A 22,131-nucleotide genomic window follows, 5' to 3' on the forward strand; every position below is an offset into this window, starting at 1 on the left:
TGACTGTTACAGTATTTTTTCAGGAAAATATATGATGATTATTTACTATGCATTTAAAATAACTAAGTATTATAGCCAAAACACATACATACACAATTTCAAGTTAGTGTGACAAAAGAACTATTCTCCAAAAGCAACTGAAGAAATTATAGAGAGAATGAATGGAGCCAAGTGTTGTGGCACACACCCATAATCCCAGCAGCTCAAGAGGCTGAGGCAAGAGGAGCACAAAGTTAAAGCCAGTCTCAGCAAAGGTGAGGCACTAAGCAACTCCTATCTCTAAATAAAATACAAAATAGGGCTGGGGATGTGTCTCAGTGGTTGAGTGCCTCTGAGTTCAATCCCTGTTACCACCACCCTGCACACACACACACACAAAAAAAAAAAAAAAAAAGAAAGAAAGAAAGAAAAGAAAGAGAATGGAAAGGGTTTTTGTTAAATGTGTGCTCCCTCAGCACTTGGAGATAAAGCAAGTAACCTGAACCACTAGCAAAAGGAAAGCTTAGCAATTCAGGTCCATGATGCATCCCATGTTCACCTGGGTGGTCTGAACTCTTGAGGAGTTATCTAAGGCAAAACAGGTTAGCCTCTGAAATAAATCACCATTCTTCCCACTATAGTGACACGGCATAATTTAATGTATTACTAAACTAATATAAAATTTCTTTGTAAATAAAAGCAAATTAATTGGCTATCTAGTTCCAAGGCTTATAATAATGAGAACTTGGGAATCTAGCTGTATTTCTTCAAATCTTTTGCCATCCTTCCTGAAGACATGATTTGATCTTCTGGGAACTTGATTTCTCTCTCTGTAAAATAATATTAGCTATTCTATTGTGTGTGATGTGAGACGTGCACATCCCAGAACTAGTACAAATTAAATATGATGATATCATTATATGTTGATAGTCACTTGCTACCAATATAAATAAATCCTTATTTGGATATAAGTTTTGAGGGAACAGAATGTTTTTCCCTAGTGAAAACAAAATAAGCAATGCATGCTTGTAAGAGTGTTGTTGTCCTTTAGTATTGTCAACTAGAAATATGTTATATGAGCAAGATTCGGAAGGACCAATAACATGATAAGAGCATGTCTACAACAAGTATACCTAATTGTCTCCCAGGGGCTGGTTCCTGCTGAGTTTACAAGCAATGGTTACCCAAAGAGATTAGGTGAGATTACAGTTATGAAAATCAAATCACTGATAAGTTTTAAAATGTATTTGAACAATTATGAAGACATGATTTAGCACCACTTTTTTATTGTTCAAAAAATCACATTTCCTATCACTAAAATAGTTTCTTATACTCCACTTCTTTTCATTCATCCTAGACTTCTGCTTTCACAGGTACCAAAATGATATGCATATTTCATTGCCAATTCCAAATTACTGGAAGAACATTTAAGAGGCAGAGCCTAGTGGAAGGAAGTTACCTCCATCATTGGGAGCAAGACTATGACAGGGATAGTGAGAGCAGAACTTTTTTTCTTTGGTTTTCTGGTCACCCAGAGGTGGACAGACCTTCTATGCCCCACTTTTCCACTGCATAAGATACTGAGATGCCACAAATCAAAAGCATCTTGGCCAAGAACCTGTGAACTGAAACCATAAGCCCAAATAAGCCATCTTTCATTTAAGTTTATTTTTCTCATGTATTCTGTGACTGTGATGAAGAGCTGACTAACATGGTACTATTTAACAATAACCCCCAAAATGTGCAAGTGAAAACCTACTTGATTCAATACTTTATTGAACAAGCTTTAAATGAATATGCAAAGTTAATATTTTTGGAAGTAAAACATGTATCCTAATATGTAATGCAATGTTATTAATAAAATGTAGTATGCATATGCATATGTATATATGCAAGGGCATTTTTCCAAATCTATCATAAGCAGAGGTGTGTGTGTGTGTGTGTTGACCTTTTTTTCTTAAGGGCTTACATACATGAGAATTTTGATATTATATTTATAGAACTTATGCTCTATTGTCATAGCAAAAAGCAGTTTGATCAATCTCTTCTCAGAAAAATTTCTTTCCTCCCCCACTCTTTTTTTCCCTTTGTGTAAAATAATTCTCTGTTCTTAGCTTCTATAAATGCAGTTAATGAAAGCTAAATGCCATCAGCATATTTGCAAGTAGACTTCATACAAAAACCAATTTCAGAAAAATAATTCTCTTGAGGGTCCTAAATCCTAAGGATAGCATAGTTGTGACAAATTCAAATAAGGCAAACTCCCCAGAGATTAACACATTCAGCTGTTACTGCAGTTTCTAAATTCAGTGTCCCCTTTAATGCTTGGTTTGCCTTGAGTTCCTTTGAAGTATTTCAAATCAAGTCCTGTCTGCTTTTTCTCTTTGGTCCACCAATATTTGTACACAATATCTTTATGTTTTTCATTAAACATTTTTGGAGTTGTTTCTGCTCATTTGATTCTGCAGGTTTTCAAGTGATGTAAGAATTCATAATATATCTTTTAGTGGAACTTAGTTTTAACTATTGTAAATAGTTAGCTGTTCCTAACTTAATAAAATATTCCATGAAGAATAGTTTATGGCATAGAAACCAACACACTATTTGTTTCTTATTGTAAACTTGAAACATACTTCCTTTTCTAGAGTCCAGTTGGTTTTATGATTCTAGTAAGTTTTTCCTGTATTATATTTTATCAGTTAGTAGAAGATAATTATTTCTGTTTTCATGACCACTTTTTATTTTAAAATACTGATGATTCAGATAGGTATCAGTAGGAAAACTAGTACCTATAAAACTTTATAAAATATTTATTGACATAAAATATTTAATACTTTTTAGAACTGCAGCCTTATCTCTTTACTTTGTATTTGCAATGTGAATTTTAATTATATATATATTCTTAGAATCATTTAAAGAATGTATGCACTACAAGAATTTGTTATATATAAAGATATATGGTCATAATCCATAAAAAATACATATGCAGTGTTTCTTGGAAGCAAGTCCTATCAATCAATTACTGAGTTTCCCATGTATCGTTCTATATTTGTAAACAAAATATTTAATCATTTTGATTTTTGCTTCATACAGAAAATATTTATAAATGAATAGTTTGCTATTTGGTTGTAGTTTGTAATATAGAAATCAAGTCATTAATTTAACCAATATTTATTTACCTACCCCTATGTTCTAGGTAATTGTATTAGTCAGCGGGGTATTGCTGTGAGCAAAATAACTCTCAAGAATAATTTAGAGTAGAAAAAATTATTTTGGGATCACAGTTTTAAAACTTCAGTCTATGGTTGGCCAACTCCATTGCTCTGAACTTTCGATGTAGCCGAAGAAAGTCACACAACCCATGGCAGTCAGAATTGAGGGGCAAGAAGGGAAACGGAGGGAGGAAGGGCATAGAGACAAATATATTATATTATTATAATTGTATATATATGTAATATGATGTTATATATAATATAATACAATACAAGAACCAGGCTTCCAGTGACATTCTGTATTGTATTATATATAATATAATATTATATTATATACAATACAATATATATAATATAATACAATACAATTTTTTCTGGATCATGACCATATATCTTTATATATAACAAATTCTTATAGTGCATACATTCTTTAAATAAATATATATTATAATTATATATAATATAATATAATATAATATAATATAATATAATATATGTATTATATTATATATAATAAAATACAGAAACCAGACTTCCTTTAGCTATGCCCCATCTGCCTACAGTTACCACCCAATAATCCATTCAAGTTATTATTCCATTAAATATATTAATCCACCAATTATCTTCTAGCCCTAATCACTGTCAAAAAGCCCTACTTCGGAACCACTGCTTCATGGGGTGACATTTCTAGAACAAATTATAACATTAATGTTTGAGGTATGTGGTACTAATCAAGACCAATGCAGAAGAGAGGGGCTTGGTGGATTGTGATTATATCTCAGCGACTATTAAGACTGAGAAAGAAGAATTGTGAATTTAGGTAAAGCTTGGGCAACATAGTAGAACCCTGACTCCAAACATAAATAAATAGATAGATAGATAGATAGATAGATAAAAAGCCAGTGAAGAGCAGTATCTGGCCTTCTGAAGTTTATATGCTGAAGGAAAAGTAACAAATCACATATGCAACTCATAGAATGTGGCAGATTAATCTATAAATATTTTATACCACCACTTCTTTTAATCATCACAAAATTCCTGCTAAGGAAGATAAAAAAAAAAAAAATAGAATGGACATTTTTTGAACATGTAGTATCTCCCATCCAATTTTATCAATAATTAAAATAAATTTTATCTGTTGCCTTAGCATGCCATATGGGAAGCTTGGCCTCACTTTTGTATCTCTTCCCACATGTGCTTTGTGAATAAATGTGTATTTTTGCCCATCTGATTAAATTTATGGTGTATTGAAAAAGTAGCTAGTAATAGGTACACTTGTTGCAGTCAGACTTGACTCACTAGAAATCATTTTTATGACCTTTATTGTAACAAGTTCTACCACAAAGGGTAGACAATACTAGGGGCAGAAGAAGAGTGCATTAAAAGGCAAAGGCTGGAAGAACAAAGAGGAAAATATTTACAAATTAAACTAAGAATACTAGGGAACTGTGTGGTAAGTTTGCCAGGCAGAAAATCAAAACCAATCTTTCTTTGAAGCTGGTTTAGTTCTTGGTGATGGTATTACTTCTGGCTTTACTGTGCTCAGTCATAATGATAATAATAATAGCAGTAATAAAATATCCAGAGATAAAGATTAACACTACTAAATTTTACCTTGCATAGTAACACTGTGAAAAGACGTTAAACAAAGAAAAACAAAACAAATAGATCGTACCCAAATGTGTCAAATAATTATAGATTTGATATTTAGTTTTCAGAACATATTTTCACTATCATTGTTAAGTGAGCAAACATTTTTTTATACCAAACGAAGATGACTCAACAGGATATTTCGACAACTGGCGTGATTCAAGTTTGTTGTTTACTCCATGAACATGGACCAGTTTCATGTTTTCAAAACAATTCTGCCTTCTGACAACTCCTCACAGAATCAATTAGATCCACCTTCATCTTGGAAGCAGGCACTACTCATTAGAAGAAAGACTAGGGTGTGACTTTAACATAAAGTGGCATTGACATGACTCCTATGACATAAACAATGAAACTTGAAAGCCCACTTGTGCAGGATAATTTCTCTGAAATGTATCCTTCTTTTCCTTCTCACACTAGGATCATGAATTTGACAATTTTCCTGGGTTTGAAACTGTCCCTTTACCTAAGGATGTGTTCTACTTATATAATCTTTAAATTTTTCTGTGTGAAAGGGTTTTGAAGTATTGCATTAGAAGGACAACTTTTGTTAATGTTTTTTGTATCATCATGTAATTCAACAATTAAAAAATTGAATATGATTTCGACATATGCAATTGGACTATTACCCCAATTCTCTTTTATTAAACTGTAGGGAGTTTTAATCAGTGTTTTTTTTTAATGTTTTCATTATTTTTTGTTACAATCTTCAGTATTTCTTTAATAGCTTTACACATTTATTTAAAAAAAAAACTATAATTTTGTTTGCAAGGCATTTTCTACTTATTCTCTTTAGATTAACTGGAACTGAAACATGTTGCAATGTTGACATGCAGAAAAACAGCCTGAGCCCCATGAGTAAACTGGCCAGTACTTGACCTGAAAAGTAAGGTATGCTCATTACTATTATTTTGCTCCCTTTTTGTGAGACAGATGTGCTTCTTTAAGAGTTCTGTCCTGATCACAGATGTGCTATATAAAATAAAGAATCTGTTGTGATCTGAGTGGCCATGCTCCCCTTGTATATATATATATTGATGTTTTAACCTGTAATGTAATGGTATTACAGGTCAGCATTTTGTGGAGTATTTAGGTTCAGAGGTGAAACTCTTATGGATGGGATTAGGGACCTTTGCATTTCTATAAATTATGGGCATTCAGAGTCATCCTGCATAAGGCACAGAAAGAAGAAAAGAAGTATAAAGAAAGTTTCTGTCTACTTAGAGAACAGGTATAAAATCTCCAACAAGTGTTGTAGAAGGTAGATGGTAAAACCATTCTGTTGAAGTTCAGAGAGAAATAAAGAACATACTAGGAACTGGAGGAAAGGCGATATTTATTATCAAAGATCAAAGAACTTGGGGAAGTGTGTTCATATTCTAGCATTTTGTGGAACATAGAACTTTCAAGGTGTGAAACTTACTATTTAGCTGAGTTTTCTACACAAAGTGTTGGAGAAGAAACTTGGTTCATTCTAATTACTTATAGCAAAATGTGGAGGGAAATTAACTAAAGATGGAATGGTTAAGCCAGTGGGAATCATAATCTTAAAATGTGGAAATAGCTCATCCATACAGTAAAACATGAGAAAGTGTGTTGAGAAGAGCACAGTAGGGGTTGGCAGACTACTCATTTGATAAAGGGATTCCTGTGGGTGTGAACAACAGACTCCAACCACCATAACAACAAAAGCCAGGAGTAAAGATGTCATCACAGCAGCAGCAGCACTGCCAAAAAGGACTGAAGAAAGCAGAGAGTGAGAAAAATGAAAGAAGACTCTCAGACTTCCGAAGCCCTACAGTACCTTCAGCTGAGAACATGTGCTTTCCTTCAGTTCAAAAGAAGAAGGACTCCAACATAATTCAACCTTCCCAGGGCTAGGTTCATGGCTGCCTTCCCAGTGATTTCACAGTGCAAGATCAATGCCTATAGAGCCAAAGGGTGAGGATGCCAAATAGAGGGCTGGGAGGCCACCTTCCTACATGGGTAGGGCCAACATAGAGAGCCACAGCATGTGTAGAGTCCTGCTCAGGAGTAGGGGTGATGTTAGCACCCTGGTGAGTGCAAAAGCTTGGAGCTCTGCCTCAGTGGTCCAGGAGGGCAGAGGACTGACCCAGAGAAGGATTATTCTTAAATCTTAGGGCTGAAGGGAATCTGGCCTGCTATAGTCCACATTCACATAGGACTTGTCATCACTTTTGCATTGTCTGTTTTTCCCTTTTTGAATGGTGATGTCTGACATAGGTCCCAGAATTGTATTTTGGGAACACATAACTTGTTTGGTTTCATTGGCTCATAGCTGGAGGGAATTTTTGCCTCAGCATGAATCTTACCTTGAATCTCAACCATATTTGGTTTAGATATTATTTAGGTGAGATTTTGTACTTTAACTCAAATGATTATGTTGGAATAATTTGAGACTTTGGGAGCTCTGGGGATGGAATGAACATATTTTGAAGGTGAGAACAAGAATCTTGGTAGGTCAGAATGGAATGTTAAGGACATAGTGCTTGTGAACGTCTTACCCCCTTAAGTCATGATACAAAATCTGAACCCCCAATATGATAGTATTAAGAGATGGTGGTAATTAAGCTGTGTGAGTGGGGCCCACATGCTCTTAAACAGTGGACCACAGAGAACTTTCTGTCTCTTTCTGCCTCATGACCACTGAAGAAGATGACCACCATCTTCTAAATATTCACCAGATACCAGACTTGCTGGCACCTGGATTTTGAAAGTTACAGCCTCCAGAACTCTGGGAAATTAATGTTTATTGTTTAAGTCACCCAGTCTGTGGTAATCTAAGACTACAGCCTAAACTGACTGAGCACCCCATGGGATAGATTCAGATGAATACAATTAAAAAAAAAAAAAAAAAAAAAAACATGCTTTCAAACCACTTCTTCAGATTGTGCTGTCTACAGTGATGTGCTTTCTAGCACTGAATACATGATGCAATTTTTTGGTATTTACTTACCACATGTCATAAAATCTTAAGAGATATGTTTATTCCTTTCTATATCAATAGAGTATTTTTGTTTTAAAAGACTACATAACGTTTTCTTAATTTGGTCCAGAATAGCTTTCATTGCTGTTCTCTATTGGTTCTCAAGAGTTGAAGGCCTGTAAGGTCAGTTAGCAAACAACAGAATATGGAAGGAAGTCTCAATCTTATTGCAGGATCAATGTAAGGAAAAAGGGATTTTATCATCCCTCCACAGTGCTATTGTAAGTTATAGCTTTATGGGAGGGAGGGAAAGAGGAAGGGGGAGAGAGAGAGAGAGAGAGAGATTAGTGAGGAGCTCCGTGCAAAGTCTGGGTTCTGGGCAATTCCTTAATTCATCTTACTCTTGGACTGACTAAATGTGTTTCCATTGTCTCAATCTCACATTCAGAATGAAAAGTCACTACAACAAGAAAAAAATCGCTTTCAAATCGCAAATGACAAAACCATCCATTTTTAAACACTAACTTTGGGGACAGAAATTTTGAAATAATTATAACATGGCTGCTACATTCTAGGCACTGTGAAAGTATCTTAAATTAACTAATTTGGAAAATCATTCTTTGAGCTTCATTTATTAAATCTTTCATAGATTAAAAATTGAGATTTTTTTAGTTTGTGTGACATATCCAATAGCTTATCAGCGGTAAATGTTGCAAGGAGGACTGATACAGATGTTTTGTCCAAATCCTACGGCATTTCCTCTATTCTTATATATAATTTCTAGTATAATATTCTATATGTAAATCATGATGCACTTTTGGTCAGAAAATTGTTATTTGTTTGTCTTTGTTTTGTTTTCATGACACATAAAAAGAAAATATTTCTTATTCTTACCTAACAGCACTACTGCCCACATCCAGGTCTTGTGCAGTTACAGCACCAATGATGGTCCCGACAGGGGTGTCTTCATAAACTTCCATGGTGTAAAGTGGCTTGCTAAATACGGGTGGCTCATCTACATCCAGAACACTGATCTTCACTGTAGCAGTGTCTTTGAAAGGGCCAGCAGAGTGAAACCGGTGGTCAAGGTGAAGGTTGGAGGCCTCTACTTTAAAAGTATATGCCTTCTTCGTTTCAAAATCTAAAGGCTGTAGTGAGGAAAAATCCAAAGTGAAGTGTTACATTTGTATCGAATGTGGCATATACCATGAGCATCATTTCAGAGCAATGCAAGTTAGTATTAATTATACTGGTTTTGAAATGTCTCACTTTTATAATTAGTGTGTAAGTAAAGCACAAGGTCAAACTTTCTGGGTATCTCATAAACATAATCTTTTGCACATATTAAATTTACATAATGTACTTATAAGCATACATACTAGATAGGGGTTACACATTTTATAAAAGCAGTTTGAAATCAGTTAATAGTTTAAGGAAAGCACTTCTCACATCTTATCCAATACTGACATCTAGTGGAAGCAAGCAGAGATAAAGAAATGGAACAAAAATGGAATTGTATAATGAAAATTTCTAGATTCCATTTGTAAATTTGGCATAACAACATATGTTTTTAAGCTCGTTTTTCCTATTGTGACATTAGTATAATTTTCTTTTAAATACTTATGAATTAATAGGTCTTTTTATTAGAAAACATTTGTATCAAGATTCAAAATCACACACAATGGTAATTATGAAGAGTGTTGGTCTTTTGTGTTCCCAGAACTGCATATAAATACTGGGTACTCCCATGCATTGTCAGTAAGTATCACCAAGAATTCAGGCTTCCAACATATATGAACAAATTAAAGAAGGCATTGGCACAAACATACAAGTCATTTTCCAGATCTTCAGTGATGCTCAATTTTAACTTGCTACTACTTACATTCACCCTCACTGTAAATGTTAGTTTTATTATGAAAGTAACTGAAAATGCTGTATTCCAGAAATATGGTGCTACTATGTTGCTTTGTTAAGTGATAAGCTTAAGGATAATGACTCAGACTTCTAATCTCCAAGGAAAAACTAAGACAACACAAATTTAACATTAACAGTGAATATGGGGACTCTTAAGTTTCTGTTTGCTAAAGCAGTTCCCTATAGTGTGACCACAATGATTTGCTAATTGCCTTGTCAGCATCTGTTCCTTTATCTAGCACAGCAGAGGAAACTAAAAGAGGTTTATTTTCACTTTTAAAGACATGAGTATTATTTTATGTATTTCTTCTGAGAAAAAGAGAAAAAAATCACTTATGTATTCAAAAACTCTCACAATTCAATGGAATCTGCTATGGTTAAAACAGTTATTAGTCTTGTATATGCATCAAGTAAGTCTCCTCACAATATTTTTAATGCATGAGAACATACATTTATTTTCCCTTTAATTATTTCCTTTATTTTATCAAGTTCATTATATTCTTGTTCCTATTTTTATCTTTGTTCTATGCAAATAATTGATTTTGACTTTCTGATAATTTAGTCATACCTGTTAACATATAACATTGAGTTCCTTCAGTTTTTATTACTTTCCTGTTAGAAATGTTTATTTTTCTTAAAACAAATAGAAATAAGATTGATAATATGGCCACTGGTCCCATGATTAGAAATGAAATATCTAAGAAAGCATAGATAGAGGATAATCCCATGATGATATTTTGACCCATCTAAAGCTTGACTCTCATGCTTTGAGAAAGGAATCAGACTCAAGAAAATACAGCTAATTTCCAGAAAAATATGTCAAAACGTTATTTAAGACAAAAAGAAGAAATCAGTACAAATAGTGAGAATGAACAGTTTCGAATAAATAAGACCAAGACAAGATAAGACACATATTTTAAATATTAAAGGACTATAATGGTGAATATAAGTTAGGATTATTATGTAAGTTTCTGAGTAGTGAATTAGTAATAATTCAAATTCTTTACAAGAATAACTTTAGTTTGGAAAAAGGAAGAAACAAATAACAAAACTTTCAGCACTGAATTAGTTAAAATATACAAAGTTCTGGCAAGGCAAGGGGTATCCCCTCAGAAGAACTGAAATGTACAAAGGTAAATAATATTTATTTTTTCTCTCAGTATTCAATAAATTATAGAATAAAGGCATGTTGTCTAATGGAGAAGTTTGAAGAAGCAATAAATTTCATTTAAAATACCATAGAAGTTGTCTGAAAAAAAAGAGAAAAAAAGTAAGTTGCAAGAGTACACTGGCTAATTCAAATTAAAGAAAATACAAAGTTCTTCTTGCATGTAAAAAATAAGTGCTTCATAGGGTGGTTTAAGATACCATCTCACTCCAGTTAGATTGGCAGCCATTATGAAGTCAAACAACAAGTGCTGGCGAGGATGTGGGGAAAAGGGTACACTTGTACATTGCTGGTGGGACTGCAAATTGGTGCAGACAATTTGGAAAGCAGTATGGAGATTTCTTGGAAAGCTGGGAATGGAGCCACCATTTGACCCAGCTATTCCCCTTCTCGGTCTATTCCCTAAAGACCTAAAAAGAGCATGCTACAGGGACACTGCGACATCGATGTTCATAGCAGCACAATTCACAATAGCTAGACTGTGGAACCAACCTAGATGCCCTTCAATGGATGAATGGATAAAAGAAATGTGGCATTTATACACAATGGAGTATTACTCTGCATTAAAAAATGACAAAATCATAGAATTTACAGGGAAATGGATGGCATTAGAGCAGATTATGCTAAGTGAAGCTAGCCAATCCCTAAAAAACAAATGCCAAATGTCTTCTTTGATATAAGGAGAGTAACTAAGAACAGAGTAGGGTCGAAGAGCGTGAGAAGAAGATTAACATTAAGCAGGGATGAGAGGTGGGAGGGAAAGGGAGAGAGAAGGGAAAATGCATGGAAATGGAAGGAGACCCTCAGAGTTATACAAAAGTACATACAAGAGGAAGTGAGGGGAAGGGGAAAAATAATACAAGGGGGACAAACGAATGTCAGTAGAGGGGGCAGAGAGAGAAGAGGGGAGGGGAGGGGAGGGGAGGGGGGATAGTAGAGGATAGGAAAGGCAGCAGAATACAACAGACACTAGTATGGCAATATGTAAATCAATGGATGTGAAACTGATGTGATTCTGCAATCTGTATATGGGGTAAAAATGGGAGCTCATAACCCACTTGAATCAAATTGTGAAATATGATATATCAAGAACTATGTAATGTTTTGAACAACCAACAATAAAAAATTAAAAAAAAAAAGATGGACTAGTCAATAAAGTGCACTAGGGAAATTATTGTCCATTGGAAATAAACTGTATTCCTACTGTAAAAAAAAAAAAAAAAAAAAAAAAAAGTGCTTCATAAATGTTAAACAAATGTATTTTCCTGACAATGAACCCTAACATCTATCTTAGAGCAATCTAATTTTAACAACTTAGGAGTCCTTGATTTCAAAGCAAACTGAGTTGCCCCAGCTCAGACTTATTCTCTTTTGGGCTCCAAATCCACTGCTATCCTAAAATGTAGGCATTCTAACCAACTGTTCCCCATCTCTAATTTTCCTCTAGATGTTGAAATGCCTCTGACTATCTGTACTAATGTGTATATTTGTATATATAGCTTATATATTGTATATATAGTTTTATTTTCCCTCTTAATAATACATTACATCTGTCTGGATGAACTTGACTCTTTATTGGTAAATCGATTTCAAGCCAGAGACAGAAAGAGACTTATGAAACATTTTTCGCTTTTTTAATTTTACTTTTATTTTTAGGAGATAAGACATGATGTATGTTTTTAAAGAACTCCTGGCCTATCACAACAGGTAAGAATTTGGCAGTGAAGGAAATAGAGAGTGAGATGAAAGAACCTTTTTGTACATATAGATTTTTTTTTTTTTTTTTTTTTTGCAACTGAAAAGTTATTTCCTACGAAGATCAAAGAACAGGAGAAAATTGTAAGAGAAATGCCACAATTATATTCTATGTGGACTTCTTCATGACTCTGACCCTTAGGCAAATTCACAAAATGGTGTAACTCTGAAAGAGCAAAGAATCACCAATCATCTCTACTTGACTGTACTCAACCATCTGACGGACCAATGCCATATTTGGAGGGAGATTTTGTAATCGACAAAAATTCTAACATTTGATATAATTATAGAACAGAAAAGATTTTTTTTGGTAATTGCTAGAAAATTAGTTCTATTTTTGATGGGATTAAATAAATTTGAAATATTTATTTTTTACACAGTACTTTGAGAATTTTATGACATTGCTCTGGGCATATTTAATTCAGTGAACCTTTCTAGAAGAATAAGAAAAAGACTGACTAAAGAGAGTTTAACTGAGCAACTTCTTGGATTTTTCTGTAACAGAAGATTAGTAGGATGAGAACTTTTGGAAAACAATTCACAATATAGGAAATTGTGCTACATAAGACCGTGACTATGGTGAATTGGAGAATGGCATATTTAGCTGCTCTCTGGAATACAAAGTGAGAGAAGGGTCAAATAAATTATCACTTTTTACTTCTTTTTGTTACATTGCTTTCTTTACTCTTTGCTGAAGTCCAGATAATTAAATATACATAAAATGTTAAGTGCCAAATAATTTTTTTTCACTTAAAAGGAGGATAAGCTATTTTTAATATTAAATATCAGAATAACCCCCTAGGCTCTTTTAGGCCTCATCTTGTTTCCAGATAATGTTGAGTGGAAACAGGTACCTATAATTATAGATACATGAGAACTGGAAAAGAACAGCTGTGGCAGACAGAATTCTGAGATGCTCCCTATTTTTGTCCCCATTGCCCCCAACCATTTTATGTAATAATTCTGCTCCTCAGTATGAGGGACTCGTGAATTAAATGGCATATTCCTCTTATCAACTTGTTCAGTTCTGTGGAAAAAATAATATGAAGATATAACTAAGGCTCTTAATCATTTGACATTGACTTAAGACACATTTGCTGGAGATGTCTGACCTAGCAAATGGTGCAGATGATTCTGGCTGGTCTTTTTTTTTTTTTTTTTTTTTTTTTTTGTGGTGGGTGCTGGGGATTGAACCCAGGGCCATGTACATGCAAGGCACTCTACCAACTAAGCTATACTCCCAGCTCCTCTGGCTGGTCTTGAGCAAGTGAACATGTGAGCACAGGAGCCTGCATGGCAAGTGCCTAAAGGATCCCTATGAGGACTGAGACTTGATCTCAGCCAAGAATTAACAAGACAATCATAAAACCTCAGCGAAGTTAATTCTGCAGGCAATCAGTTAGCTTGGTAAAGAGCTCCAACCTTGTATCAGATTGCAACCTCAACCCACACCTTCAATTCAGCCTGAGAAGCCTACAGTGAAGGACTAGGGATCTGGCTTAGCTGTCTTCCCATCTGTGGTGGTATTGCAGCAGTTTTCATGATGAGCATCTATCAGTTTTGCCAACACCGTGAAGGGAACACTCCAAAAATGAACAAAAAACAATGTATCCTTGGCATTAAGGCTGTACTCAATCACTTTGTAGGTCTTCACAGTCAAGAGAATAGAAAACTGTGAAGGGACACAAATGAGCGAGGGGTGTAATGTTTTCCAAAATGTACTAGTCCTTTTCTTTTTTTTTTTTTTTTTCACTCATGGCATTTTAATGTCAACAGGAATATTTTGACTAAAAGAAAATCTATTTTCAAAAAAAATGAGACAATTACACATTTGTAAATAAGTTTGAAAATGTGAATTTACATTATTAATGGACAAAGTTCTGGACACAATGAGAATAGTTTTAAAATGTTGATATCAATATACTTTAAAGTGCAAGATTTTTTGATTAACATTGTAATATGCCTGGCAATATACAATATAAATAAAGAGACATATGGCTTAGTAGAGAAGAATGAATTATCCTTTGTGGTGCAAATCCTAGCAGTAATTGCTGCATAAGGGTTTGGGATAGATCCTTAGAACCTGACAGAAGGGAATCTTGGGTCTATTTGTGCCAAGGGGAAAAAGTGGAAAGGGGAGCCAAGGAAGGTTTTTAAATAAGGGTTGTGTCAACACTCATAAATTTCCTTTCTTTGAAGAAGCTGCAATGGGATCCAGGAACAGGAAAAAGGAATATTTATCGTTTTGCCTTTTTTTTTTTTTTTTAGTTTTCAAACAAGTCTTTTTATTGAAAAAGCGTGCTAAACTGGGCAAACTTGAGTCTTAAATGCACACGTTATTGAAATCATCTCAAGACCAAAGGATTGGTTCATATCAAATATCATATTCTTGTAAATATCCTCTTTTCCTAATATTAGCAACAGGGAATTGGAAAGAGGAAGAGGGAGGGTATGCTAGGTAGGGGTCCACCCAAGTTTTCATAAAGCCTTCTGATAGAAAACAGAAACTATCTGGGCATGGTGATGCATACCAATCTGTATTTGGGGTAAAATTGGGAGTTCAAAACCCACCTGAATCAAATGTATGAAATATGATATGTCAAGAGCTTTGTAATGTTTTGAACAACCAATAAAAAAAAAAAGAAAATTAGCAGTGAGCCTAAAAGTTATTATAAATGAACTTATAATAGTAACTAATAAGAGCGAGCTCTACAAGTTGTTCAAAAACTACAAAGTTTACTACTTTCTTATATCTAAGGATATTTCACAAAAAGGGGGTAAAGATACAGTTGTACTCATTATAGTGTAAAGATTTTTTTTTACAATGTAGTATTAATTCTCTGAAGATCTTCTCTAATTTTATCATGGAGAAATAATAGTTGCCATAATATCATCAATTTCCTTCCTCCCCACTCTCCCCACCTCTCTCTCTCTTGATTTCCAGGGATAAATCCCAGGGGCACTCAACCACTGAGTAACATCCCCAGCCCTTTTAAATTTTATCTTAAGATAGAATATCACTAAGTTGCTGAGACTGGCTTTGAACTTGCAATCCTCCTGCCTCAACCTCCCATGCTGTACTAGTCCTTTTCAAGATAAGAAGTTAGAAAACAGATTTAAATCAGACTGAACCATGATGAAAATACATTAGAAAAACACTCTTTCAAAGCAAGTTTGTATACCAGCTGAACAATAAAGATAAGATGTTCAGAACACATATTATTTTGAAAGAAAGTCAAGTTTTCCATGAGTTAATTTTATGATCAATAAAGTCAATGCCTCTCTGAGAGAAGAGATGGAAAAGCTTATATATATAATCTCCACTGAAGAAAGAATTAAATTCAATATTTCACTAAAAATAATCAAAGATTTGATGAATAATTGATGTTCTTATAACACATGAGAAAGTCCCTATAGTGAAGAAGCATGCAATAAAATAAAATGTGGATATTTTAAATATAGGCTTTACTTTTGACAGTGTTCACAGTATTTCTTATATAATTAAAAATTATATAACTATAAATAAAAAAACTGCTATTTTTATTTAAAGAATAAAATAAACACTTAATTCAACTTATCTCTAAAAATATTACAACAGAACTACTTATTTAAAATGCATTTAGTTTTTCTTTGCAATGTTATTGCATTCCAGTCTTTTGTAATACTGAAAATTGTTTAACAGTTGTTTAACAAGTACCTTAAAAACCATGGACATTAGTTCAATGTCTGTTTTTTAGTGACAATAATTTTTGGAACAAATCTAGTAACAAAGACAAAATAAATCAAAACAAAGGCAATAATGTCAGGGCTTCTTGCTACACATTTTCAATAATAATTTTCATAAAATGACAAAAGGTTTCATCAAGTATCATAAATGCTTAAGTGAAATATATGTGTCACGTACATGTACAGTATAAATCATTTCTATCTGGAGAAGCCAGTTATTTTTTTACCACATATCACTATTCATAACAATGAAAGTATTTGCTTTTCAAAATATGCTATAGTTGAAAATAAGCCATGTGATTTTGAAAAATATATCCTTCTTCCATGCACTTCAAATTTCCCATTAATGAAATCAATAAAACACTGCTTTTCTATATACTTTGCAAAATATTTTGAACTTTATATAGTATGTAAGTGAACATAAAATGTTTTTTGTCTTACCCAACAAAACATTAAATACCCTATATATTTTAGAGATTTTCTTTAACAAAGAGGACAAAACATAAACATGATAAAGGACTTCAAATAAGAAAAATCAGATATGCCATAAATGAGTGTCATAAGTCCAATAAGTGCTGTTGCAGAAATGCTGAAATTTTGGGAAATAAAGTAAGAGACAACCAGTTTGGGAAGAAGGGTTTGAAAAAACCGTTGATAAGCAAGGGAGATAATACTAAGTAACAGGAAAGTATTGAAATTCCTTTGAGCAAGATACTTCCATGAGAATGTGGAACACCTCAACAACTCAGGTAGACACCTGCAGTGAATTTGGTGTGGTTGAAAAGGAGCTTGTACGTGTGTGTGGCAGTGTGTACAGAGGCTGGTGAAAGAAAATATGAAGCCTGCTCTTGACCTTTCCAGCAATGGGGACCAGATAAAAGTGTAAGTAAGATAAACAGATGTAGTTCCTACCCTTCATTCACAGAATGAAGGAGTTCCTGAAGGAAGATAAGGGGTGAAGCTGGCAAATAGTTAGCAGTGTTGGAAGGGAGTATTAAAGAAGGATATAAGCCACAACATTAATTTCTGCTCAGAAGAATTCACTGGATAAGCTCATGCCCTGTTTTTGGCAAACAAAGGTCTATGGGAATGGTAGAAACCTAAGAAATATTCTGGACTTTTTGTTGAAAAAACTAGAAAGGACAAAAATAAGACAGGTCACATGTTTATTGGAAAAAAAGAAGGAATATGGCTTTATACATTTTGAGGTTGAAAAAAGCATTAAGAAACATTCAAATAGAAAAATCTGCAAAGCAGTAGAAAAATTGGCCTTAGTTTTGTTAATTCGGGGTTAATTTAGAGTTGAATCTGTTAAGAGAAGTTGGGCAAGGTATTTAAAGAATATAAAGAAGGTTTAGAAATTAAAAAAAAAAAAAGAAGAGAAAGACAAATATTTGGAAAAAAACAGGAACATAATATTTGTAGAAACAACATAAGGAGTACCCCTTTCTCTGAAATTAGGAATGTCAGAGTTACTAAAAATATAATTTTTAAAACTTATTTATTATTTTTTGAGCATATAAATTATTCTAAAATTTATTTTCATTTTATTCCTGAGAGTTATTCTAAAATTTACCACATGATGGTGCTATTACCAAGTTATATAGTGTGGAAATACTTCTCAGTCATATAAAATGGTAAAATTAATGAGTTTTACTGATTCATGAGTAAATATAAAATATAGATGCCCAATGGAACCAATTGAGGCCACAGCCTATTTATGAAAGGGTTCTGTTGAAAAGTCAAATCTTTCATCTCCTATTTAAAAATCCTTCTACTTTAGATTTAATGTGATCTTTAGTTATGTAAATTCAAAATGAAAAAATATGCTAAGATAACATCAAACTGGTTAAACTTTTTAATTTCAAAAAATGTTTTACTTATTTTATAATAAATAGGCCACCACTTCATCATTCTTCATTTTAAACAGATGCCACCACTACTTTGTCGTTCTTAACGGACAGTTTTATAGAGATGGTACAGGACTCTTTCCGAAATTATGCAGGATATTAAACTGTTCTTTGTATAACTGAAGTATTCACTCTACTGTTTTAATTACCTAAGTTTTCATTCAGCAACAAGCAAACCAAAGTGTTTCTCAATATATTTATCCATTTAGTGTTGAGAGATTTTTTTTAACTGATGTAAATTCCTATTCATTTTTATATTCAAGGAGTATATATTTTATTTTTATTTTTCTCATAGGGAGTAATTACTAAGATATAGTTTATTTGTCTTTTTTAATATAAGAAATTTGTTGAATTTAAAACAGCTGATTTTCTCATTGCAAATATATCCCAGCTCCTAGATTTAAGATGTGATTGAAAATTTGAGAAGCATTATTCTAGTTTTTCTAGTGTTGGTATTGCTATATTATTCAAAAACACATAAGAGAATTTTAATTTCTGTATACTTTGTTCAGTGTAATATGCAAGAGTAGAGTAAGAGTTGGTTTGGGTTTTTACCAGTATTGTGTGCTTTGGAGAGATTTACAAACTTTCCTAATTTTACTCTGAATGCAATGTGATACAGTGAAATGACACCTTTCTTCATTCTCCTCAGCTTATGTAAACCCGAGTTTCATTTTTATATATCCTCACCCTACAGAGGAAAAGGAGAGAAGTATACAGTAAAATAAAACTAAATAAAAGATTTTGAAGATAAAACAACATTGAAAATATGTGCTTCAGAACATTGAGCATTTGAATGTATTTTAAGTGGGTTAAAAAAAGAGAAGCTCTGTTAAATTGAAGAATATATCATTTCATTCCTCTACTGCTGCTTAAAAGTTTGTCAGCCAAAAATTTAAAATAACTCATCTTTAAAATACAGCTATGTATTCATATGTAGGATATATATTTATGGATTTCCTAAATGTATTTAGTATACTTAAAAATATGATTTAAGTAGGAATTCATAATTCTTGCATTGCAATTCTAGGCTGAGATACAAAAGGGAAAACTTTCAAAAAAATAATTTTAAGATCATATGGAAAATTAAAATACTACTGTTGATATTTACATTCATATTATTTTTGCTCACTTCATTCTTCAAAGACCAATAATAAGTGCAAGATAAAGTTTTCTGAGAACCTACTGCATGTAATGCTTTAATAGTCTTATTACATGAGCTTTACCCAAAAGGATTCTGTATTTTAAATACAGTTGTCATTTTAATTTATTTTGAGTTTTCCATGCACTTTATTCAGCTGAATATTTTTCCATTATTCCTTTTTCATAAAATCATACACCATTTTTGATAAAGATATATATGTGTGTATGTATGTGTACATAAGCATATTTCATACAATCCAACACATAGATAGATGTTAGATAATTCAAAAATTGTGTTGCAAAACTTACTTCTTAGATTTAATAGATGTAGTCTATAGATTGTAGTGTTCTTTTACAGCAGAATAGGTTACTAGGTAGTGATTGCCCCTGGTGGATCCTTATTTAGAGATCACAGCAAGTTACAACATTGAATGTGACTCCAAGTATTCTGTCAGGCTTTGTAAGTACTGAATTGCTTGGTGTAATTTTCTAGGTGATGATAGTTATAACAATATGTTTTGACTGTTTCTTTAAAAATTTAGCCAGAATCACCAATTCTCGCAGTCTTTACTTCTATGAGCATCTCAATCTGTTTCTTGGATTAATTTCAATGATCTTTTCACTGGGCTTTTTTCAGCCTTACTTCCTAAGTTTGATTTTCCTCAAAGCATACAGAGTAAACTGACTCTATTAGAACAGAGGTGATTTGTGTATAACTCCCCTTATCATTACCAAGCTCAGAGTCCTTGACCTGACCTACAAGACCTCCATCATGGGACATTGATGACCTTGTCTCCAATCAACATTCCTTTTATTCACTGACCTTTCCAGTCTCTTTGTCCAGCACTCCCTCCTCAGAGGGAGATTTTGCAATTGTTACTTAGTTTTTCTGAACACATGTAATGTACACAGTTGTTGTTCATCTGTCTTTATTCAGAAATATGCTTATATTTCACCATAGCCCAAAAGTCTTCTTGACCTTTACTATAAGACTGCCTTTCATATTCCTGTTATCTCTTTACCTTGATTTATGTCTATCAGCTTGAATCTATCATTGCTGATAGTGATATTTCATGTGTTAATTTTCCGATTTTCCCAATTGAATAGATGGAGCTGGAGAACAGGGAATGTGTCTATCTTTGAGTCCAAAATGGATCTGGGACACTGTGGCTACACCGTAAATATCCCTTGAATGATGAAGGGAAAGGTATAGTCACAGATTTATTTGGACAAGGAGTTTTATGCCAGTAAGATGAATGATTAATTTACCTCAGGAGGAAACACTGTTTGTCTTATTTAGAGATACATTTTCCAGATTGATTATCTGCATTATGTAATTCAATTTTAATAAGGCATTTCCATAGTTTTGTAAATCTCAAAGTCAATCCAATAAAAAAATGAAAAAAATATTTTCAAAAATTCAAACAAAAAATGATGTAGCACCTACTCACTATGACTCTTTCCTTGGACTGAAAAGGCATTCTTACTGATTAAGTAATAGTTAAGTTTTTATAATTTATAACTGCAACACTTCCTTTAAACATTATATTTTTGACATCATAAAAAATAAAGAAATGTAACACTATTTCTTTCCAAATATATTTAAAAATAAAGATTTTCTGATTGACATGTAAACATCAATTACAGGCATGGATGAAACATAGGTGTCTATAAAAGTAAATATAAAATATAGAAAACTACATTGATGAATATAAAATACTTTTACAATAGCAAGATGAAGGAATATTTAAATTTAGATATGCATAATTTAGTATTAATTCTGTCCCTCAGATTAACTTTGTAAATCTACTTAATTTAATGGTTAAATTTTAAGATATGATTAAATAAATTATTTTCTACCATTTTTAGTATTATTAGCATATTAATATTTGTTACAGTAATTTCATTTGGATTGATTTTGAAAAATATTTAAATATTATTACTTTTACAAAAAAATTAATAAGAATATTCACTGATATGTTACTGAGTAGAAAAGAGAAATACTAAATAACAATAGAGAAATAAACAAGAATCATACACATTTTTTCTTTGTGTATTTCTCAAATTCAGCATTAATGCATACTTTTAGATGGTATCGTGTGTTAACTAACTTCTGGACTAAGTACAATTTATGTACATTTGTGGGAATAAAAACAAAATGACTATATATATGAAGCTTACATTTACTTTTAAGATGATTTTCATTAAAATTCATAGTGTTTCTTATTAAAATTCAGAGCTCCTAACAAATATGAAAAGAAAAGACTGATTAATAGCACTGACTTCAAAAATATTTCTTCTGGGTTGAAATGATCATAAATAGTAACAGACGTGACATGTACTGCAGTTTGAGTTTAAGAGAGTATACATTGTACAAGGAGAGGGGGAAAGAAAACCTAAATTTAATGAGGTTCACTTTTTTGCTACATTTCACTACTCAAAATTCATAGTTTTCTTCATTATAATGGAAGCAATCTACATGCGTACAATGGAATCAGGTTTCTTTCTCACATTTACACACTCCTTCATATGCCACTACCCAATAAAAGACAAAACTACATATTGGGCAAGTAATGACTTGTTTCAAGGGTCCGACTAACTTTGCTGTCCTCCTCTGCTGCCCCTTCCACTCTCCCTTTCTTTCTCTTTCTCTAAAGTTTGGCCAGAATCATAATTCTCTCAATCTCCACTACTATTAGCATCTAAATCTCTTTCTTGGATTATTTC

General features: G+C 32.9%; 1 protein-coding gene across 4 annotated transcripts in view; it reads right to left on the reverse strand.

Moving 5' to 3' along the window:
- Cdh12 (cadherin 12) overlaps positions 1–22,131 on the reverse strand; it is a 659,985-nt gene that overhangs the window by 40,818 nt on the left and 597,036 nt on the right. For all 4 annotated transcript variants that reach the window (XM_071611883.1, XM_071611880.1, XM_071611881.1 and 1 more), the window contains one exon: positions 8,683–8,936. In XM_071611883.1, coding sequence (XP_071467984.1) covers positions 8,683–8,936 — 254 coding nt within the window. The remainder of the gene's footprint in view (positions 1–8,682; positions 8,937–22,131) is intronic.

Source organism: Marmota flaviventris, chromosome 5 (genome assembly GCF_047511675.1).
Source record: "Marmota flaviventris isolate mMarFla1 chromosome 5, mMarFla1.hap1, whole genome shotgun sequence".
NCBI classification, from domain to species: Eukaryota; Metazoa; Chordata; class Mammalia; order Rodentia; family Sciuridae; genus Marmota; species Marmota flaviventris.